The sequence below is a fragment of the Oryzias latipes genome, chromosome 24 (assembly GCF_002234675.1).
Source record: "Oryzias latipes chromosome 24, ASM223467v1".
Lineage (NCBI taxonomy): Eukaryota > Metazoa > Chordata > Actinopteri > Beloniformes > Adrianichthyidae > Oryzias > Oryzias latipes.
In genome coordinates, this window is record NC_019882.2 from 11803018 (window position 1) to 11819928 (window position 16911).

The 16911-nt window shown below is 41.1% G+C and overlaps 2 protein-coding genes across 4 annotated transcripts in view; both read right to left on the bottom strand.

Moving 5' to 3' along the window:
* The window catches only part of LOC105357175 (polymeric immunoglobulin receptor), a 43506-nt gene extending 39201 nt beyond the window's left edge, over nucleotides 1–4305 (bottom strand). Inside the window, exons 1-3 of one of the 3 annotated variants that reach the window (XM_020714784.2) lie at nucleotides 4160–4305; nucleotides 916–1230; nucleotides 173–445 (exon numbers count right to left, since the gene is read on the bottom strand). In XM_020714784.2, the coding sequence (XP_020570443.1) occupies nucleotides 173–445; nucleotides 916–1230; nucleotides 4160–4208 (637 nt within the window). In that variant the 5' untranslated portion in view covers nucleotides 4209–4305. The remainder of the gene's footprint in view (nucleotides 1–172; nucleotides 446–915; nucleotides 1231–4159) is intronic. The other 2 variants (XM_023952924.1, XM_023952923.1) reach the window with 2 other exon arrangements.
* LOC111947064 overlaps nucleotides 1–16911 on the bottom strand; it is a 98014-nt gene that overhangs the window by 50137 nt on the left and 30966 nt on the right. The gene's annotated exons all lie outside the window — the stretch shown is intronic.

Here is a 16911-nt window from a genome sequence, read left to right on the forward strand (position 1 = left end):
GTTAACTTTTTATTTGACTTTAACTTTAAAATGACTATAATAATTGTTACAACCATTATTGTATTTTTTCACATAATTCATTTATTTTTCCTAACTGTAAAAAAGATTTTGTTGCTTTAAAATATTTTGATTTAACACAAATACAGACCTCAATGACCTAAAAATGTCTTACCTGTTAAAACGTAGTCAGCATCTATCTTCACTTCTTCATCTTCAACAAACTTGCAGGTGAATCTTTTGTTGTTTCCACTCTGATGTTTCACAGTCAGAACAGAATCACAGTTTGTTTGTTCTTTAACCTCAAACTCATGTTTTTTACCAGACAGTTGAGATCCTGTCTCATCCATCCAGATGATGCTGTTCTGTTTACAGTGAGAAGATGCATAACACTCTAAAGAGCATGTTAGGTCGACTCTTCCATAAACATCTGATGGGGATGAAGAAACTAAAGAAAAAGAAAAACAACTTATCTTAAAGTGATGTCCTTCTTTGTTTATAATTTAACAAACCGATAGGACACATTTTCTAATGTGTGACACATTTACAGTTTTTACTAAAATCAATCAAACTGATCTGAAGTTTATCAAGTTAAACTAAACAGGAAACTCTCAAACTCTCTGTTCACCTCATTAATCAGTGATAATCAGAGACATTGATCTTTACTGTTTATGGATTCATCAATTCAACCTATTTACTATAGAAAGAATGAAACATGTAATGATATTTTCTCCCATCAGTCGACTCTCTCACATCTCTCACACTAAACATGCTTTGTCAGCAGTTTGACCTTTTTCCAACCTAAATGATTCAATGAGTTCACATGTCAGAGTCTCTTCAGGGTTTGAGCTTTTTTTGGATCAGATCAGAATGTTGATATTTATGTAGTCATAGAATTATTGAAGTTAAAATACTCACTGCTCAAAATATGAAGATACACAATGGCGTGACTACGATATTCGTCTCTGTGCCGACAGACGTATTGAAGAGCATCTTCATCAGTGATGTTTGTGATGAGCAGAGAGCAGTTTCTGCTCACACTCAGCCTAGAATCTCTATCTGAACTCTGGACAACATTTTCTTTGCAGCTTATTTGTTCTGAATGAGTTTCGCTAGGTCTGTAGAACAACCAGTAACCATCATAGAATTGGTCAGAGGATCTATAAACATCACACGGTAAAGTGACGTCCTCTCCAACTCTTTTATAGAGTCTCTCCACTTTCCAACTGAAACCTGCAGAAACAAGAAGAAACAGAAAATTACAATCAGAATCACAAACAGAATCATTGATAAAAACTTCAGGTTTCTAAATACAGAGTAGAAATCCACAGTATGCACACATGTTTACTTTCCTCTAATATTGACCTCATTCACATCTTTAACTCTGACATTTTCTGAATAGAATTGTGAGTTCAGATGAAGTATTTATTTTTTCCTGTAATTGATGGTATTTCAAATACTTTGTCTCTTTTCAAGTTATTAGTTTGTGCTTTTAGAAATGGAAAGAAGCAGCTACAAACAAACCAACATTTAGATTATTTACAACCTTTTAGTCATTAAAACTAAAGTCATTTGCAAACATTTGGTTATTTATCTAACATTGATTTAATTTAAACCATAAATGAAAAGAAACTTTAAATCCTTATAAGTAAATGTGTTTAGTGCTAAAATATGAGGTCAGTAAATCCATTTCGGAAATCTGTAGCATTAATATTTGTGTTCTTGAAGGTTTTCCTTTATTCTCTTCCTTAATTATTTATTTATTCAACAAAGCATAGATTCTTTACAACTTTTTACTATTTAGTGCAGTTTTGCAGTTAAAATAGCAAAAGAAATTTTAGTTTAAAGAAGTCAGTTCAGTTTTAGTAAATATTTCAACTTTTTGACTTTTCTTCACTGTGTTAACATTCTTCAACATCTTCACAGCTTCAACTGTCAGAATTCAAATATGCATTTTTGAAGCAAATGGAACTTTTAAAAGTAATTTTTTATTTTTTATAAAAAGAAAATCTGTTTACAAAACAAATTAGAATATATATTTTGCAAAACATTAAAATATATGTATTACCTCCAGACTGAAGCATCAAAAAAATGGTTATGTTGTTTTTCATGTCAAAGTCAGCTTTATTGTCAAATATGCTTCATACACATGATGTACAGCACAGATGAAATTATTAACATGGTTTGGAAGTTATTGAAAAGAAAGGACAAATTCATATTCAAAACTTTTGAATTTTAATATAAAAATTGAAATGAAATTTGCATCATGTATGAGGGCAAAATAAAATAGTGTGTCACATATAAGGGTGCCAGTGGTACAGTTTGGCATACATAAACGTATTTTGGTAATTTTTGAAAAATGGCCAGCAGTATGCGAACCTCTAGAATTTTAATATAAAAATGTACATCGAATATTCACCATCTAAAATTGCAAAATAAAGTGGTGTGTCTGATGTTGGGATATCAGTGCCAGAACAGTGGAACAGTACATGGCTATGGAGCTATTGAAAACAAATGACCAAATTCATAGTGGAACCTCTAAAACTTTAGTATTAAAATTCAAATAAAATGTGATTCATCTATACGTTTATTCATGTTTTACTCTGTTAATTTCTTATTTGTTGTTTTATTCTGTTTTCTCCTATTTTTAAACTTGTACAGCGACCTTGGGTGACCTGAAAGGCGCTTGAAATCAAATGTATTATTATTATTATTTATAATCTGGTGTTGGGATGTCAGTGACACTATTCAGCTGATATTTCATATCGTTGGGAGCAAAGGACATTTTTTTAATTTTAATATAAAAATTCATATAAATGTTCATCATCTTTGATTGCACAATATATAGGTGTGTATGGTGTTTGGATATCCGCGTCACACCATTTTTCTTATACAACCATTGCAAAATAAATAAGATCCTATTAAAAAACTTGAGAAAATGTTTTTATTTTTTTATTTTTCTATTTGCAAAGCATGTAGTCTTGGGTTTGATCCACTCGCCCGGAGGGTAAGTAAGTGTAGAACCGCCACTGCTGCTGGAGATCGGGTTGCCAGATTAGGCTGCTTTCCGACCAATTTGAGAGTTTTGGTTCTAAATTTGCGGGTAAAAATGGCTTTGGGCGGTTAGGCATCATTTGGGAGGTTTGAGTGTTGGTTTGTCGGTTTTTATTTTCGGAAGTCAAAAAATTATACCTTCGGTAATAGAAGGTTTTTTGCTGGATCCGGCGGATTTCAGATGCCTTTTGGGCTGTAAAACTGTGACACTATCTGGCAACACTGCCCCGAACAGAAGCTGCCCGTCCACCTGGCAGGTTCGGTTGGCATGTTGTCGTTCAGCCAGGTTTTCGTGAGACAGAGTTCCTCATCTCACTGGAGACCCTCCATGTCCATGTTGTTGTCCAGGGAGCGGACATTGTCCATTAACAGAGACAGGATCGGTGGTCTTCCGGGATTAGCCTTTAGCCTGGCTGGAACCTCACCCCGTTTCGTCCTCTTTCGTGTCTGCGCTCACCGTCTCCTCTTCTCTCTGTTCGGCGTTCATCATTGCGCCACGTCGGTGTCTTCAGATGCAGTCTGTCCAGGAGGGCCGTTAGTCCGGGCCGCTGTTGTTGTTATGCTCATGTCCAAACGGCTTTACGGTTTTTGTTTCAGTCCTACTTTGTGTTTTGCGATTCTAAGAGACTGACAATATCTACGAACACACAGTCTGCTAAAAAAAATAATTAAAAAAGTACTAATAAAGGTGTTTGTGCCGAGAGCAACACCATTAAATAAAGATAAAAATATTTTATTAATTTGTTTACTTTTCTCCACTTTAACATACTTCACCATCTTCGCAGCTTCAGCTTTCATGCAATTTGCAGCAACTTTTAAAACCAAACATTTTTATAGTTTTTAAAAATTTTGTCTACAAAACAAATTCCACTAAAGTTGTTTTTTTTCCTAATGAATCTTAAAAATTTAAATATACATTATTAACAAAAACAAAATAACCAATATTGAACAATCTTTATCCTACTAATAACCTACTTTTGCAATAGCCATCTTTTTTTAAACAAAACAAAAAAAGTAATTTATAAAATAGAACCAATATATGTGGCAAACAAAAGTTTTAAAGCTAAAGTAAGGAAGATAAAACATGAGTTTTATATCTAGATATTACCTCCACACTGAAGCATGAAGATCAGGATTAATTCTAATAGTAGAGTCATTCTTGCTCTGCTGGTCTCTTGCTGTAAATATTAATTTTCTCTTTGGTGATGACTAAATAGAAAAGAATGTCTTGACTCCACCTAGGGGCTCAACTACCCAATTTTAAAGTGGAATGCAGCCACGTTATACCCCCCCCCCCCCCACACACACACACACTCATGCATGTTATAAAACACCTCATCCACCCCTCCTCAACCCCACTACACACCCAGGCAACACTATTATTGTTTAAATGTAAAAGTCTAATTTATTCTTATCTTATATTGAATATGGCCCATCGGAACATTTTTGTGCGCCATTTATTGCCTTGATAAGTCCCCAAGTTTGTGTGGTGAAGGCTGGTGAATGCCCCAACCCTCCCCTCTGCTCCTCTCTGTTCTTCTTCCTCTTCGTTGTCAGCTGGTCTCTCTTTTTCTCTATTGATTTCTTCATCTCTCTTCATTCTCCTCTAGTGTGTCTGACTTATGAATGCCTGCACTCGTTTTCCCATAAGGACACAGTGAACAGATGTCAGCAAAGGTTTGAACCAGAATGAGCATCTAGATTTTTGTGGCTTCAATAGTTCAATTATTCCTTCTTTTCTATCAGATGCAGCATCAACCTCATGTCTGTCTCATCAGATGACTATACTATGTTACGCCCCTTTTAATGTCTAGGGGCCCTATGGAAGCACAGCATAAAAGAAAATGTTATCACTAAAAGATTGTCTCCATATAAAAAGTACCACATTTATTTATTAAATAATAAATACCAAACCACAAGAACTTAGTGAAGCAAAAAAGCTTCAGGGTGAAGCAAAGCCAAAATAACAAACAAAACCCCACCTAACTGAAACATGTAACGCTCAAAAAACATTTACTAGGTCTTCTGATTGATACATTACCAAGGGGTTTCCTCACCATGTTATTCAAGCCAAACAAACCCAGATAAACCCAAACAAAATAAGCCAGCCACTATATCTGCTAGTCACAAACAGCTTTTTATAATGAACGAAAAACTGAAATTGTCTTTGACAGACTTTTGTCCAGCAAAACCCAGAAAAATGACAAAATATACCCAAAGATACACCCTAATAAATAAATAAATAAATGTCCTTTTCCCCGCGACAAACCCGCTGAAAAGAGAGAAACAACAAAAAACAAACAAACAAAAAAAGAGTCAATAGTTTCTCTGTCCGCTCCTGATATGATGCAAAGGAAAATATTTGAATAATCCGTTTGGGGGAAAAAAAGTTCCTCAGAAAAAACAAAAATGAAGTCTCAATCTTCGCATGGTACCATGACTTGCAAAAAAAAAAAAAAAAGAAACATCCAAAAAATGAATATTAAGGGTCGGTCTCACCGCATCCAAGCGTAATCCGAAACCCCGCTCCTTCGAGTGCGCTCCTCACGCCCAGAAACGCCGCTTTCCGGGACCCAGTCCTCCCGCAAGAGCTCCGCCAAGATGAAGATTATCATTATAATTAAGTATCTCCCGCTATTCTTCCAATATTGTTGGATGAATGAAGAGATGACAAGTTGCGGCTGCAGACTTTCCGCGTCTGGCACCGCCACACCCCTCTCCTTCAGCGTCTGACGTCTCTCCTAGCGTCTGCCGCTCCTCTTTTCAAATCACCTCTGGTTTCCGCCTCTAACGTTTGTTTACCCAGTCAAAAGGTCCCATAGTCAATGACGCCATTAATCATATTCATAGGCAGTGTACACAGGATTTTATGCTATAATTCCCACATTTTCTTTTCATATGCATTTGCCCTTGAGCAATCAGTTTCTTTTCTCCTTATATTTTACATTTTCATTCATTGTTCTTTTCATTCGTTTTTCAATGTGGCGATGTCACATACCACCCCCCCCCCCCCCCCAGCCTTGGGTGAGAGAGGCTGCACACCATAATAGGGTTTCATATTCACCACATTGACAGTATCCACTCTTTTATTCTGGTCTTTCCACTGCACCACATATGTAATGGGTCCTGCTTGTCTCAACACCGTAGCTGGTCCTGACCATTTAGGCGCAAGCTTAGCTGAGAAATTTCCGATGCTTTAGATAGGGGATGAGACCATACCCAGACCAAGGTCCCGGTAGAAGCTGTACACCTCTCCTACGGGCATTATAATACTTGGCTTGTCTTGCCTGTCTCACTCCCACTCTCTTTCGCACCTGTTCGATCATTTCTGTCTGTCTTTCCATGAGTTTGTAATGAGGTTGATGAGGGGAAGGTGAAACGCCTATAAGACGTTCAAGGGGCCCTTTCAACCCTCTACCCAACATGAGTTCAGCTGGTGACCGGCCCGTGGTTTCGTGTTGGGCCGCATTAATGGCGAATCGAAATTCTCTAATCCACAAGTCCCAGTTTTTATGTTCAGAACCAATGTAAGATGCTATCATCGTCTTTATAGTACGATTGGACCTTTCCGTAAGATTAGCTTGTGGATGGTAACTGGTAGTAAACCGCTGGATCACTCCCCACGTTTTACAAAGGTTCAGCATCTCGTGGCTAGTGAACTGTGGACCTCTGTCAGACACAATCTCTCTAGGAACCCCATACCTCGTAAAGATGTCATCTCTCAGGAAAGTTACGATGCGGTGTGCTTTACTGTCTTTGAGGGGAAATACCTCCACCCATTTTGTGAAGTAATCCACCAAGACCACCAAGTAAACATTCCCCTTCTTACTCCTGGGGAGAGGCCCTAATAGATCGATCCCCAACTTCTCCCATGCAGCCTCGGCCACAGTTGACTGCATAAAACCTGCAGGCTTCTGGTTCTCTGCCTTGTGAGTTTGACACGTATGGCAGACTTTGACGTGGTTCCAGACATCTTTCCTCACTGAAGGCCACCAGGCTACTTCTAGCACTCGCAAAAGTGTCTTGAGACTGCCTAGATGCCCACCCAGGGGATGATCATGGAAGTATTTCAGGAAAACAGGGATCAGGCTGGATGGTACAACCAACTGAAATTTATCATCAAACTTTGTTCATTTTAGTCATATTTGTGTTGGACCGGACAAAATAAGTGAGAGGAAAGAAGACAGAGGGATGTTGGGGGTGGGGGGTTGAAGGGTGATTATAAAAAGGCAGGGGGGTAAAACCATGAAGCAGCATAAAGCAACAAGTTTCTGGATGGTTTCTGGAGGGCGGGGCCTGTCCATACACACACAAATGTTATAAACACACCTGTTGACTTCAAAATTGTTCACGTTAAGATGTACACGGCATAAATACTGTTCCCACACGCATACCTATGCATTCAAACCAACTAGTGAGAAACATTTCGTTCAATCACGCAAACTATTAGTGCAAAGGTGAGCTAACAAATGTGCTCAAGTGAGTGTTCATGTTCTTCTAAAATGGATGGTGGAATGTGAAAAGGAGGGAGAGTGACCAGCCACCCCCACACCAAGACCCCTGCATGAACCTTAAACTCACCATGTATCAACCAGACAAGACCATCAGCAAAACCACCACGCAGCACCAGAAGTCACATTAATGCTAAGAAAAACTCATCATTTATTAGCAACAGCATAACGATGTTATTAAAAAAAAACAGACTTATTGTGCTTTATAAGTGTTGAAAAAACATCAAATGCACACATTCACTTGTATTTTTAGCTAGTTTACCTTAAAAGTGTTGACATCACATAAAATGCATGCATTCACTTGTATATTTAGTTTTAAACAAATTGTAGCGGACTGACTTGGACTGGGTGGCTGTCGGGTTGCGATCTAAATTCTGGAGTTCATTGAACGCATGATGCAGAGATCTGATTGGCCCTCAGTTCTGTCGCTCAGCTTGTCGTTGGGGAGTTTGGACCAATGGGGTTCATCTATGGGTCGAATAAGGGAAATGGGAGGGCTGGACCGGGAGCAGGGGAATATAAAGTTGGGAGAAGCGCTTTCATCTCGCGGGAGAGATTCAGAAGTTGCTGAATTAATTGTACGCCGTTTGTTGCGGTCTACAGTAACCAGGATAAAGAACCAGAGGTTAAGTCTCCGTGCCTCAGTGTAGGAAAAGGACACTACATTATTGTATGGCTCTTTCGAAAATACATTTAATAATATGTGGTGTTTATGGCTCTCTCGGCCAAAAAGGTTCCCGACCCCTGCAATAGAAGAAAAAAGTGGTATGGTGGATGTAGCACAACGTGGCTAATTAAAGAAGTGACTGGAAGCTAACTGGGCCTCTTCATTATTTGAAACACAAACATTACATGATCCTGAGATCCCTTTTCTGGTTTTATCATTAAAGACCGTGGTCCCCAACCACGTACCGGTCCGCGGGACACAGAAAGAAAAAATAATTCCGATTTTATTGTGTTTTTTTTCTCTCGAAAAAAATGTTTTATTTTGAAAAGTGACCGGATTCTCTCTGTTACATCCGTCACAATTACCATAGCAACCAGAGTGTGTCGCAGTAGAAATGATGTTGCTCATGTGATGTTCTGTTGTTGGTGTGACGTTACGAGGACACTGCTAATAAAGTTGCACATGATTACACAGTGGATTTACGTTCATTGTTATTATTGTTATTATTATTACTAAAGAGAAAATTCCACCCCCGGTCCACGGTAAACGTGTCTTGCGTTGCACCTCAACCACCCCCCTTCCCCCACCGGTCCGCGGTAAACGTGTCTTGCGTCGTACCGGTCCGCGGTGACAAAAAGGTTGGGGTTCACTGATTTAAGATGATTAAAATGTTTGGACTCCTGTTTGTACTTTTCAAACTCAAATGAGGAAAATATAGAAACAGATTGACATCTAGATCATTACTCACTTTTAATGCATTAAAAAACAAACTGAGGTCGTTTGGCCACTTCACTGACTGTATTTAACTTACCATATTTTCACGACTATAAGGCGCACTTAAAAGTTATAAATTTTCTTCCGCCAACAGGGGGCGCCCCATGAGCCAGTGCGTTCTGGATCATAGAAGAAGATGGAGTGAGGAAGGGAGAGAGACGTAGAGACCAAATGGAATCCAAATACAGTGTCATTGGCTGTGTCCAAATTCCTACCCCTATCCCTAACTACTAAAACCCTACATAGTGCGGCACTATATAGTTCATATGGTGCTTGACACGAAAACAAAGTGGCGCATTACCGCCACCACTTGGTCTGGAGGCAAACTACTTCTATTTAACGCAGAGAATGACACCTATTTGTCAAAGTAAAAACATAATATATATGAACATTTTACGACTTTTTATGAATCTACTGTGTTCTGATCATGGAAAACATGGGTGATTTATAAATAATAAAATTACAAACACATTGATGTTGATTTAATATATTTATTGAGAAATAAACTCCCAAGTCATTAGTCCATGGCAATATTTATTTTTTATTTTTGTGCCGCTGAACGGTTAACGGGCTCTTGCGAGGAGGCATTTTTTTCTGTAGTTTTCTCTTCCACCTTTCTGAAAATGGCTTAAAATATGAATCTGTCCGGGTTCCTGGCAAGAATTCAAACGTTTTTCGAGAGATTAAACCGAAAACGAGCAGATATGCAGCATCACAGGGCGGCAAGGAGAAGCAGACGTCTCAGAAGATTTCCTCTGGCTGACTTGGCCAGACATGTACAACTTGTGAGTTAGACTTAAAGTTGTTTTTCTTAGTTAAACTTAAGCATTTGTTACTAATTGTGCTCAAGGTTACACAATCTGCTGAGTAAGAGTTTAACATTCTTTTTCAACACTGGATTATGAGTTGTATGGTCTAATTACATGAAACACTTGTGAGTTCAAAGTTTAGTATTTTTTATTCAGAGTTAAACCATATCACTTGTTTTAAACAAAAATACTTTCCTTTTTAAAAGTTTATATGAAAATTCAAAAGCCCAGCCAAAAAAAAAAACACAAGATATTCCAGCGTTCATAAATACTTAATAAACTAAAATGTAAGACATCAAAATAAATACAAACATTCCAAGGTTGTGGGGACCATCAATGGCTGCCACATAAGAATAAAGGCCCCTAAAAGAAAATGCAGCTTGTTATTTTAACAGGAAGCTTTTTATCTCATTCAAATACAGGCTGTATGTGACTCTAATGCCAAATTTAAAGATATTTTTTTGGGAATCAAGAATCAGTCCATGATTCACGGGTTCTACGTAAAAGCCCAATTTATATAAATCAAACATACCCACCTAAAGGATCCTTTTTAGGTGATGGTGGGCATCTCTGCATTGCACATCCCATCATGCTGCTGACACCCTACAGGGAACCCATGAGGAATGCCATTGAGGACCGTTACAACCAGCACCACTCCAGAACACGCTCTGTGGTGGAGAGAGCATTTGGCATGATGAAGATGAGGAGGAGAGCAATATTTCTGGCGGTACTGGAAGTAAAACCAACCTTTGCAATGAAAATCATTGCCTGCAGTTCAATACTGCACAATCTGTGCATCAGTGAAGGGGACTGCTTGGAGCCACAGATGTTGAGCCACAGCAGGACGACACCAGGAACCAGCAGGACGAGCAAAGTGGTGTCCGTCTGCGAGGACAAATCTCTGCTTTCCTTTCAGCTCCAACTGTGACACACATGACTCTAGAAGACCACGATTATTGTTAACATGTATAAAAATAAATGTTAACATCTGAAAAAAAAATTGTAAATATGTACATTTGATATTTATATGAAAATCCTTTTGAGATTGTTAAAAATGGCTCAGATTTAAATATTACATGTAAATAATTCATTTTTGTTCATGCATTTATTAAACAAATTGCAAAAACAACAACGATGTTACATTTTTTGAACAATATTTTCAACACAATTAAGCTTAACAGACTCTCCTGTCGCTCTTCGTCCCTTCTTGCTCTTCCCTCCTCTCCTCTGGCTCTTTTAACAAAAACCTTTACCGCAATATGACAGCGATTAACAGTTTAATCATAAATGAAGACAAATCTGATCAAGTGTGATCTCTTACTCCCATCCAGCATGAGCTTGCCTGAAAACAAAGAGGCTATCTTTCTCCATGATCCATCCGAAGATCATGGATCAGATTTTCGTCATCCTCCTCAGTCCTTATATATAAACACCTTTAAAAAATGTGATTATAACTTATGACTACAGTTAGAACTCACTCCTTTTTGGTGTAATATCTACAGCGTTTGTTTTTTAGCCTTCGATTCGCGTCAGTGTTAGCTTTAGCATTTCCGAAATTGATGAGCTTCAAAACATTATAGGATGTCGATTGAGGAATATAACATCTTACACGTGTCATATTACATATTTACAATTATATTTTACAACAGATACTTTATACTTTTTAATATACTTACATGTTTCGGTTGTCTTCCTTGCGCAACCATCCGCCATTTTCAAATAATTCAATATTCGCCAATCGAGTGAGCATGGATCCACACTGGTTTTTCGTAGAGACTTCTGGGAAATTTTCAAGTGCACACGATTTTTTAACTGTAGATTAGGACACCCCTGCAAAATGGCGCCCGGGGAGGTTAGGGTGGAAATTCGGACACAGGGGTTGTCCACAATTTTAAACTATACATCCTTCTTCTACCTCATAACCCTCAACCAGTTCAGTAAGAGAGGGGTAAACAGAGAAGCAACTGGATCACAGATGTTGATAAATGTTCAGCATAACAACGTGATCGTCAATTTTTTTTTTTTTTTTTTTTTTTTTTTTTTTTTTTTTTTTTACCTTGTCCTGTCCAACAGCTGGGCAAACAGATGAGAGCTGAGGGCCTCTTGTGTTGGACATATTTTACTTTAACAAGAGGGGTTATTAATCTTCAGACAAACCAAAGGTATGTCTGAATAAACCCCTTTTGTAATTGAGGCCAAACTTTATTAATTTCAAACATGTTTGAAGATCTTTGGTGTTGGACCGGACGGAAAAGGAAAGAGGGGAAGAAGAGAGAGGGACGTTAGAAAGAGGGGGGGTAGGGGGTGATAATAGGAGGGGAAGGGGGATAAGACCATGAAGCAGCATACAGCAACAAGTTTACTGGTTGTTAATCATTATGGTAAGGCTCAAATGCAGTACAAAAAGGGCGGAGCCTGTCCACACACACACCCAAGTGTCAAACACACCTGCTAGTTGCAAAAATGTCCATCTGTCGACATGTACACAAAACAGATAGTGCTCACACGCATACTTATGCCTTAAAACCAACTAGTGTGAAACATTTCAGTCATTCAGTCACGCAAACCGCCAGTGCAAAGGTGAGCCAACACCCGTGCTCAGGTGAGTGCTCATGTTCTTCTAATATGGATGGTGGAATGTGTAAAGAAGGAAGGAGAGCGCCCAGCCATCCCCACCCCAAGACCCCCACCGCAGCAGCAGCGGCAGCCGGAATCCCCCCCACGCCACACGGAAACCGGCAGGGAACAACCGCCGCCCGGGCGACCAAGCCCGCCACCCAGGCCAGGGCCAGCAGGACCGCCGCAAGGCCCCCCAGAGCCAGAGAGCAGGGAGGCACAGAGGGAAAGAGAGGGCCGCCCCAGCCCAACCAGGAGAACAGCCCCCCCGCCGCGCCGGGAGAGCCCAACGCAGGGCCCCACCGGAGAGGGACGCCCACAGCCCCAGATGAGCACCCCACCACCACCCAGGAGTTCCGGGCATCCCCCCGCCCCAACCCCAGGTACGAGCCAGGACCCCCCAAGGGAGACCCGCCCCGCACTCCAGGCAGCCATCCGCCCGGCCCACGGTTGGTCCAGGGAGGAGCAAGGCAGGGGCCCGCCGCCCCCGCCCAGGAGGGGGGAACCCCGGGGAAAAAAGAGGGCCCACAAGGGGTGTTGTAAATATGGCCCGACCAGGCTCGGCCACAGTTGGAAGTTAGGCGGGGCCCAGCGCTCAGGAGCAAGGACCAGAACCCACCCCCCAGGGACACCAACACCCCCGGCTCAGATGTAATGTGAACCCCCCCACCGCGCGGAGAGAGCACCGCCGGGCCCAGGAAGCCGGCACCCCGGGGACACGGCCGCCGCTGCAAAGAGGCCCGTACCCCCCACCAGGGAAGAGGCAGGGGACAGATGGTCCTAGGTCCCACCTTCCTTGCAAAATGTGTGTGCGTATATGTGTGTTTAAGAGGGTGTGTGTGTGCATGTGTGTGTGTTTATGTTGGGATGTATATATTGAGGGGGGAGGGGTGTGTGTACTAAGGGGGGTGCAGTTAAAATTGGCGGGTAGGGCACTAAGGGGACATCTCCTGATTACTCACAGTGATGTCCCCTCACCCTCCCCACCAAGGGGCCCTAAATGTCTAAGGTGCGGTTAAAATTGGCGGGTAGGGTGCTAGGAGGACATCTGCTGCTTGCTGGCAGTGATGTCCAAGCACCCCCCCTACCAAGGGCCCTACATGTCTAAGGTGCAAATAAAACCGAAAGAGGGGGGGCCCACTCCATACGGCAACCATAGGAGGGGGGGCCACTGCCTAGTAAACCCCCCCCCCAAGGCTCATCGCAGGCTAATCCCCCCACCCCCTCACCCTATTATGAGGTTATATGAGGAAGGGGGTAAGTTGGGGACAGCTGGTAGACTGTCCCCCGGTGGTCAAACAGCTGTCCCCCGCCCCCCCCCCCAGCAAGGGGGCCAGGCCCACCCAGCCCAGGGGCCCCACCCCCGGAGGCGCCGACACCCCAGGCCCAGCACCACCCACCCCACACAGAGGGAGAGGAGCCAGAAAGCGCCGGCCCCCCCCGGAGCAAGCCCAGGCCCCCACCCCCAAACGCCGGCCCTAGAAGAGCTCTGGTCAGGCCTCGACGGGACCGAGGCAGCCAACCGGCCGGGGAAACCGCCGATGGCCTCAGCGGAGACCCCGACCTGTCAACCCCCCCTGCCCCGTACCAATAGTGGGCCCCCCCCTCCCCCAGAATGCCCCCCCACAGGACAGGGCCGACAAGACCCCCCACCCCACCCCACCCCAGACCCCGCAGCCGAAGCGGATGACACCCAGAGCGCCCGGGGGCCCCAAGAGGGTTGTCCCGTCCCGCCCCAGATGATCGTCAATTTTCTTCACAGCCACCTAACTCATGGTGTAGGAATCAACACTTCCCATGAGTCTTAGTGGCCATGGGCGGGGCTAAGGCCCGGGTCCCAACACTTGTAAACAAGATGGCTGAAGCCCTGTTTGAACTGCAGCTATCAGCTACGCGGAGGAAAATAAAAAATAAATCAAACTAAATCAGATTTGCTCCCGCTGTTTTTTTAAACAAACATTAAGTGTTTGTGTGTGTGTGTGCTGTAAGCCAGTGTTTTTCAACCTTTTTTGAGCCACGGCACACTTTAACCTTGACAAAAATCCCGCGGCACACCAGCATCCCAAAAAAAAAAAAAAAAAATGCAGAAACTCATAGTCTGTTTTGATCTACAGCCCCCCCCTGAGGCGCTGTCCCTTTAAGCCAATGCATCATGGGAGATGTAGTGTGAAAACTGCAAAAAAACGGCAGAAAGACTCGCGTCTCTGAGCTTCATGGTTTTGTTCACTTGTTCCACGGTCTGACACCGGACTCTGTGGAAAGCTACACCGCTAAAGACGAGCTTTAGCTGGTGTTTTTGTTGGAACTGAGTGAGTTATGAGCTAAATTGGAACAAGGAAGTGGAGACTTTAACCACTTCTGATTGGTCAGACTGATGACATGTGATTAAGCCTTCAAGAATGATTGGTGGAGTCGTGGAGACAGTAAAAGCTGCGGGACTTTCCCTTACACAGTTATAGCTGCAGCTATTCCGCGTTACCGTCATTCTTATCAAAATGTCTTTAATAGAATCAAATAAACACAAAGAAAAAAGTATTTTATGATCGTTTATATTATTAACTTCTCAGTGTTTTATCAGGGTCTGTTTGGATGAACAAAGAGCTGATTTCCTGGAGATGGGAAATGTTTTTAGATCAGTTAATGAGGGCAATTTTCCACGGCACACTTGACCATCTCCCACGGCACACTAGTGTGCCGCGGCACACTGGTTGAAAAACACTGCTGTAAGATACTGTTTTCGCTAGCGCATAGGAGGAGAATTGCAGAGAGAAACTGGCGAAGCCTGTGTGTGTGTGTGTCTGTGTGTGTGTGTGTGTGGGAAAGGAGACTGCACGCACAGCGCACCTCTGTGTTAGTGTGTTGTGTATTGACTGTGTTGTGTATCTTTAGCGCTTGTGTAGGATAAGGAGGAAGGGAGACAAGAGCGCGCAAGTGAGTGACCATTCAGTTTTTGTTATTCAGTTAGGGAGAACAGTAACAACAAAAAAATGTTTCCTCTAAAGTACACAGACTGGATTTTTTATGAACCCACTCTAGAAGTGCTGAGGGTCTGAACCCAAAAACGTTCCCGGGCCTTAACACCAGGTGCGCCTTTTGTATGTATCAAAGACGGAAAAATCCCCTGTGACTGAGACTGCGCCCTACCATCCGGTACGCCCCATTGGTCGTGAAAATATGGCTATTTATTTTTAAAGCTTCAAATTGTTAAAAGGAAATTTAGTTTAGTGCAAAAACATGAGGTAAATGATTTGGAATCAATTATTAAAATCTATAACTTTGTTTGTGTCTTGTAAGCCTTCTGTAATTCATTTCCTCATTTTTGTTTTTTTTAGTTATTAAAACATTTTATAATTTTAGATTCTATTAATCGTAATCACCATTTAACAGTTTTAACTAGTATTTTAGCAGGTATTGTAGTAGCTTTTGCAGTTAAAGTAGAAAGGTTTATTTGACTTGAGAAACTTAGCTCACATTTAGCAAATATTTCAAATTTCTGACTTTACTTTCCTACGTTAACGCACCAAACCATCTTTGAGCTTCAAGTGTTCGAATACATATTTCTGTGCAACAAATAACGTTTAAAATAGCTTTTGAAATTTTTCAATGAAAAATTCTGTTTTAAAAAGTAACTGCCACAAAGATTACTTTTCTTCCAAAGGAACTATTTTTTCCAAGATATTACACAACTAGATTTTTAAAATGTGTGCATTCTATTAATAATTTTATGATGCACATCTGTATTTTAATAAGACGGCAAATCTAGCTTTTAATTTATAATTAGACTCACGATATTTGGCAAACAGCAGTATTAAAGTAAGAAATATTTTTCAGAATATTTCAAACAAATAAGATTTTTACCTCCAGACTGAGGCACGAAAATAAGGATTATTTCCAGTCGTAGAGTCATTCTTAGTTTGTCGGTTTCTCGCTGTAAATGTTCATTTCCTCTCTGATGATGACTAAATAGAAAATAAATTATTGGCTCCACCCACTCAATATTTTTAGTGTCAGTACATTTGTGATTTATGTCAATTAGAAGAATTACTGGTTAATAAAAATATAAAATCAAGTTAATGAAGGTGAAAAGGAAACAAAAGAAGACATTCAATGTCATTATATTTGAAGATAAAGCTCAACAGTTCATCAGTTTAGTATCATAAAAAGAAAGTCTTTCTTCTTCCTGTCAGAGGTGTTAGAATAGAGGAAATGATGTGTTTGTTCATTTCCTGTACTCACTACATGTTTCTTCAGCTGCTCTGTAATGAACTTTATTACTTTTGTTCACAAACTGTCAGGTTTTGATCTTTTGTAACAAACTTGATGTTTCATCAAAGCAGCAACTGAAACGACTGATATTCCATGAACAAGTCCGTCCTCTTTCACTGGTCCAGTGTCTTTCTGTCTGTCTAAGTTCTCCTAACCACCACCATGTGGATTCTACATGATCAAATCAGTCTTTGTTTATGCAGCTCTATTCATACTT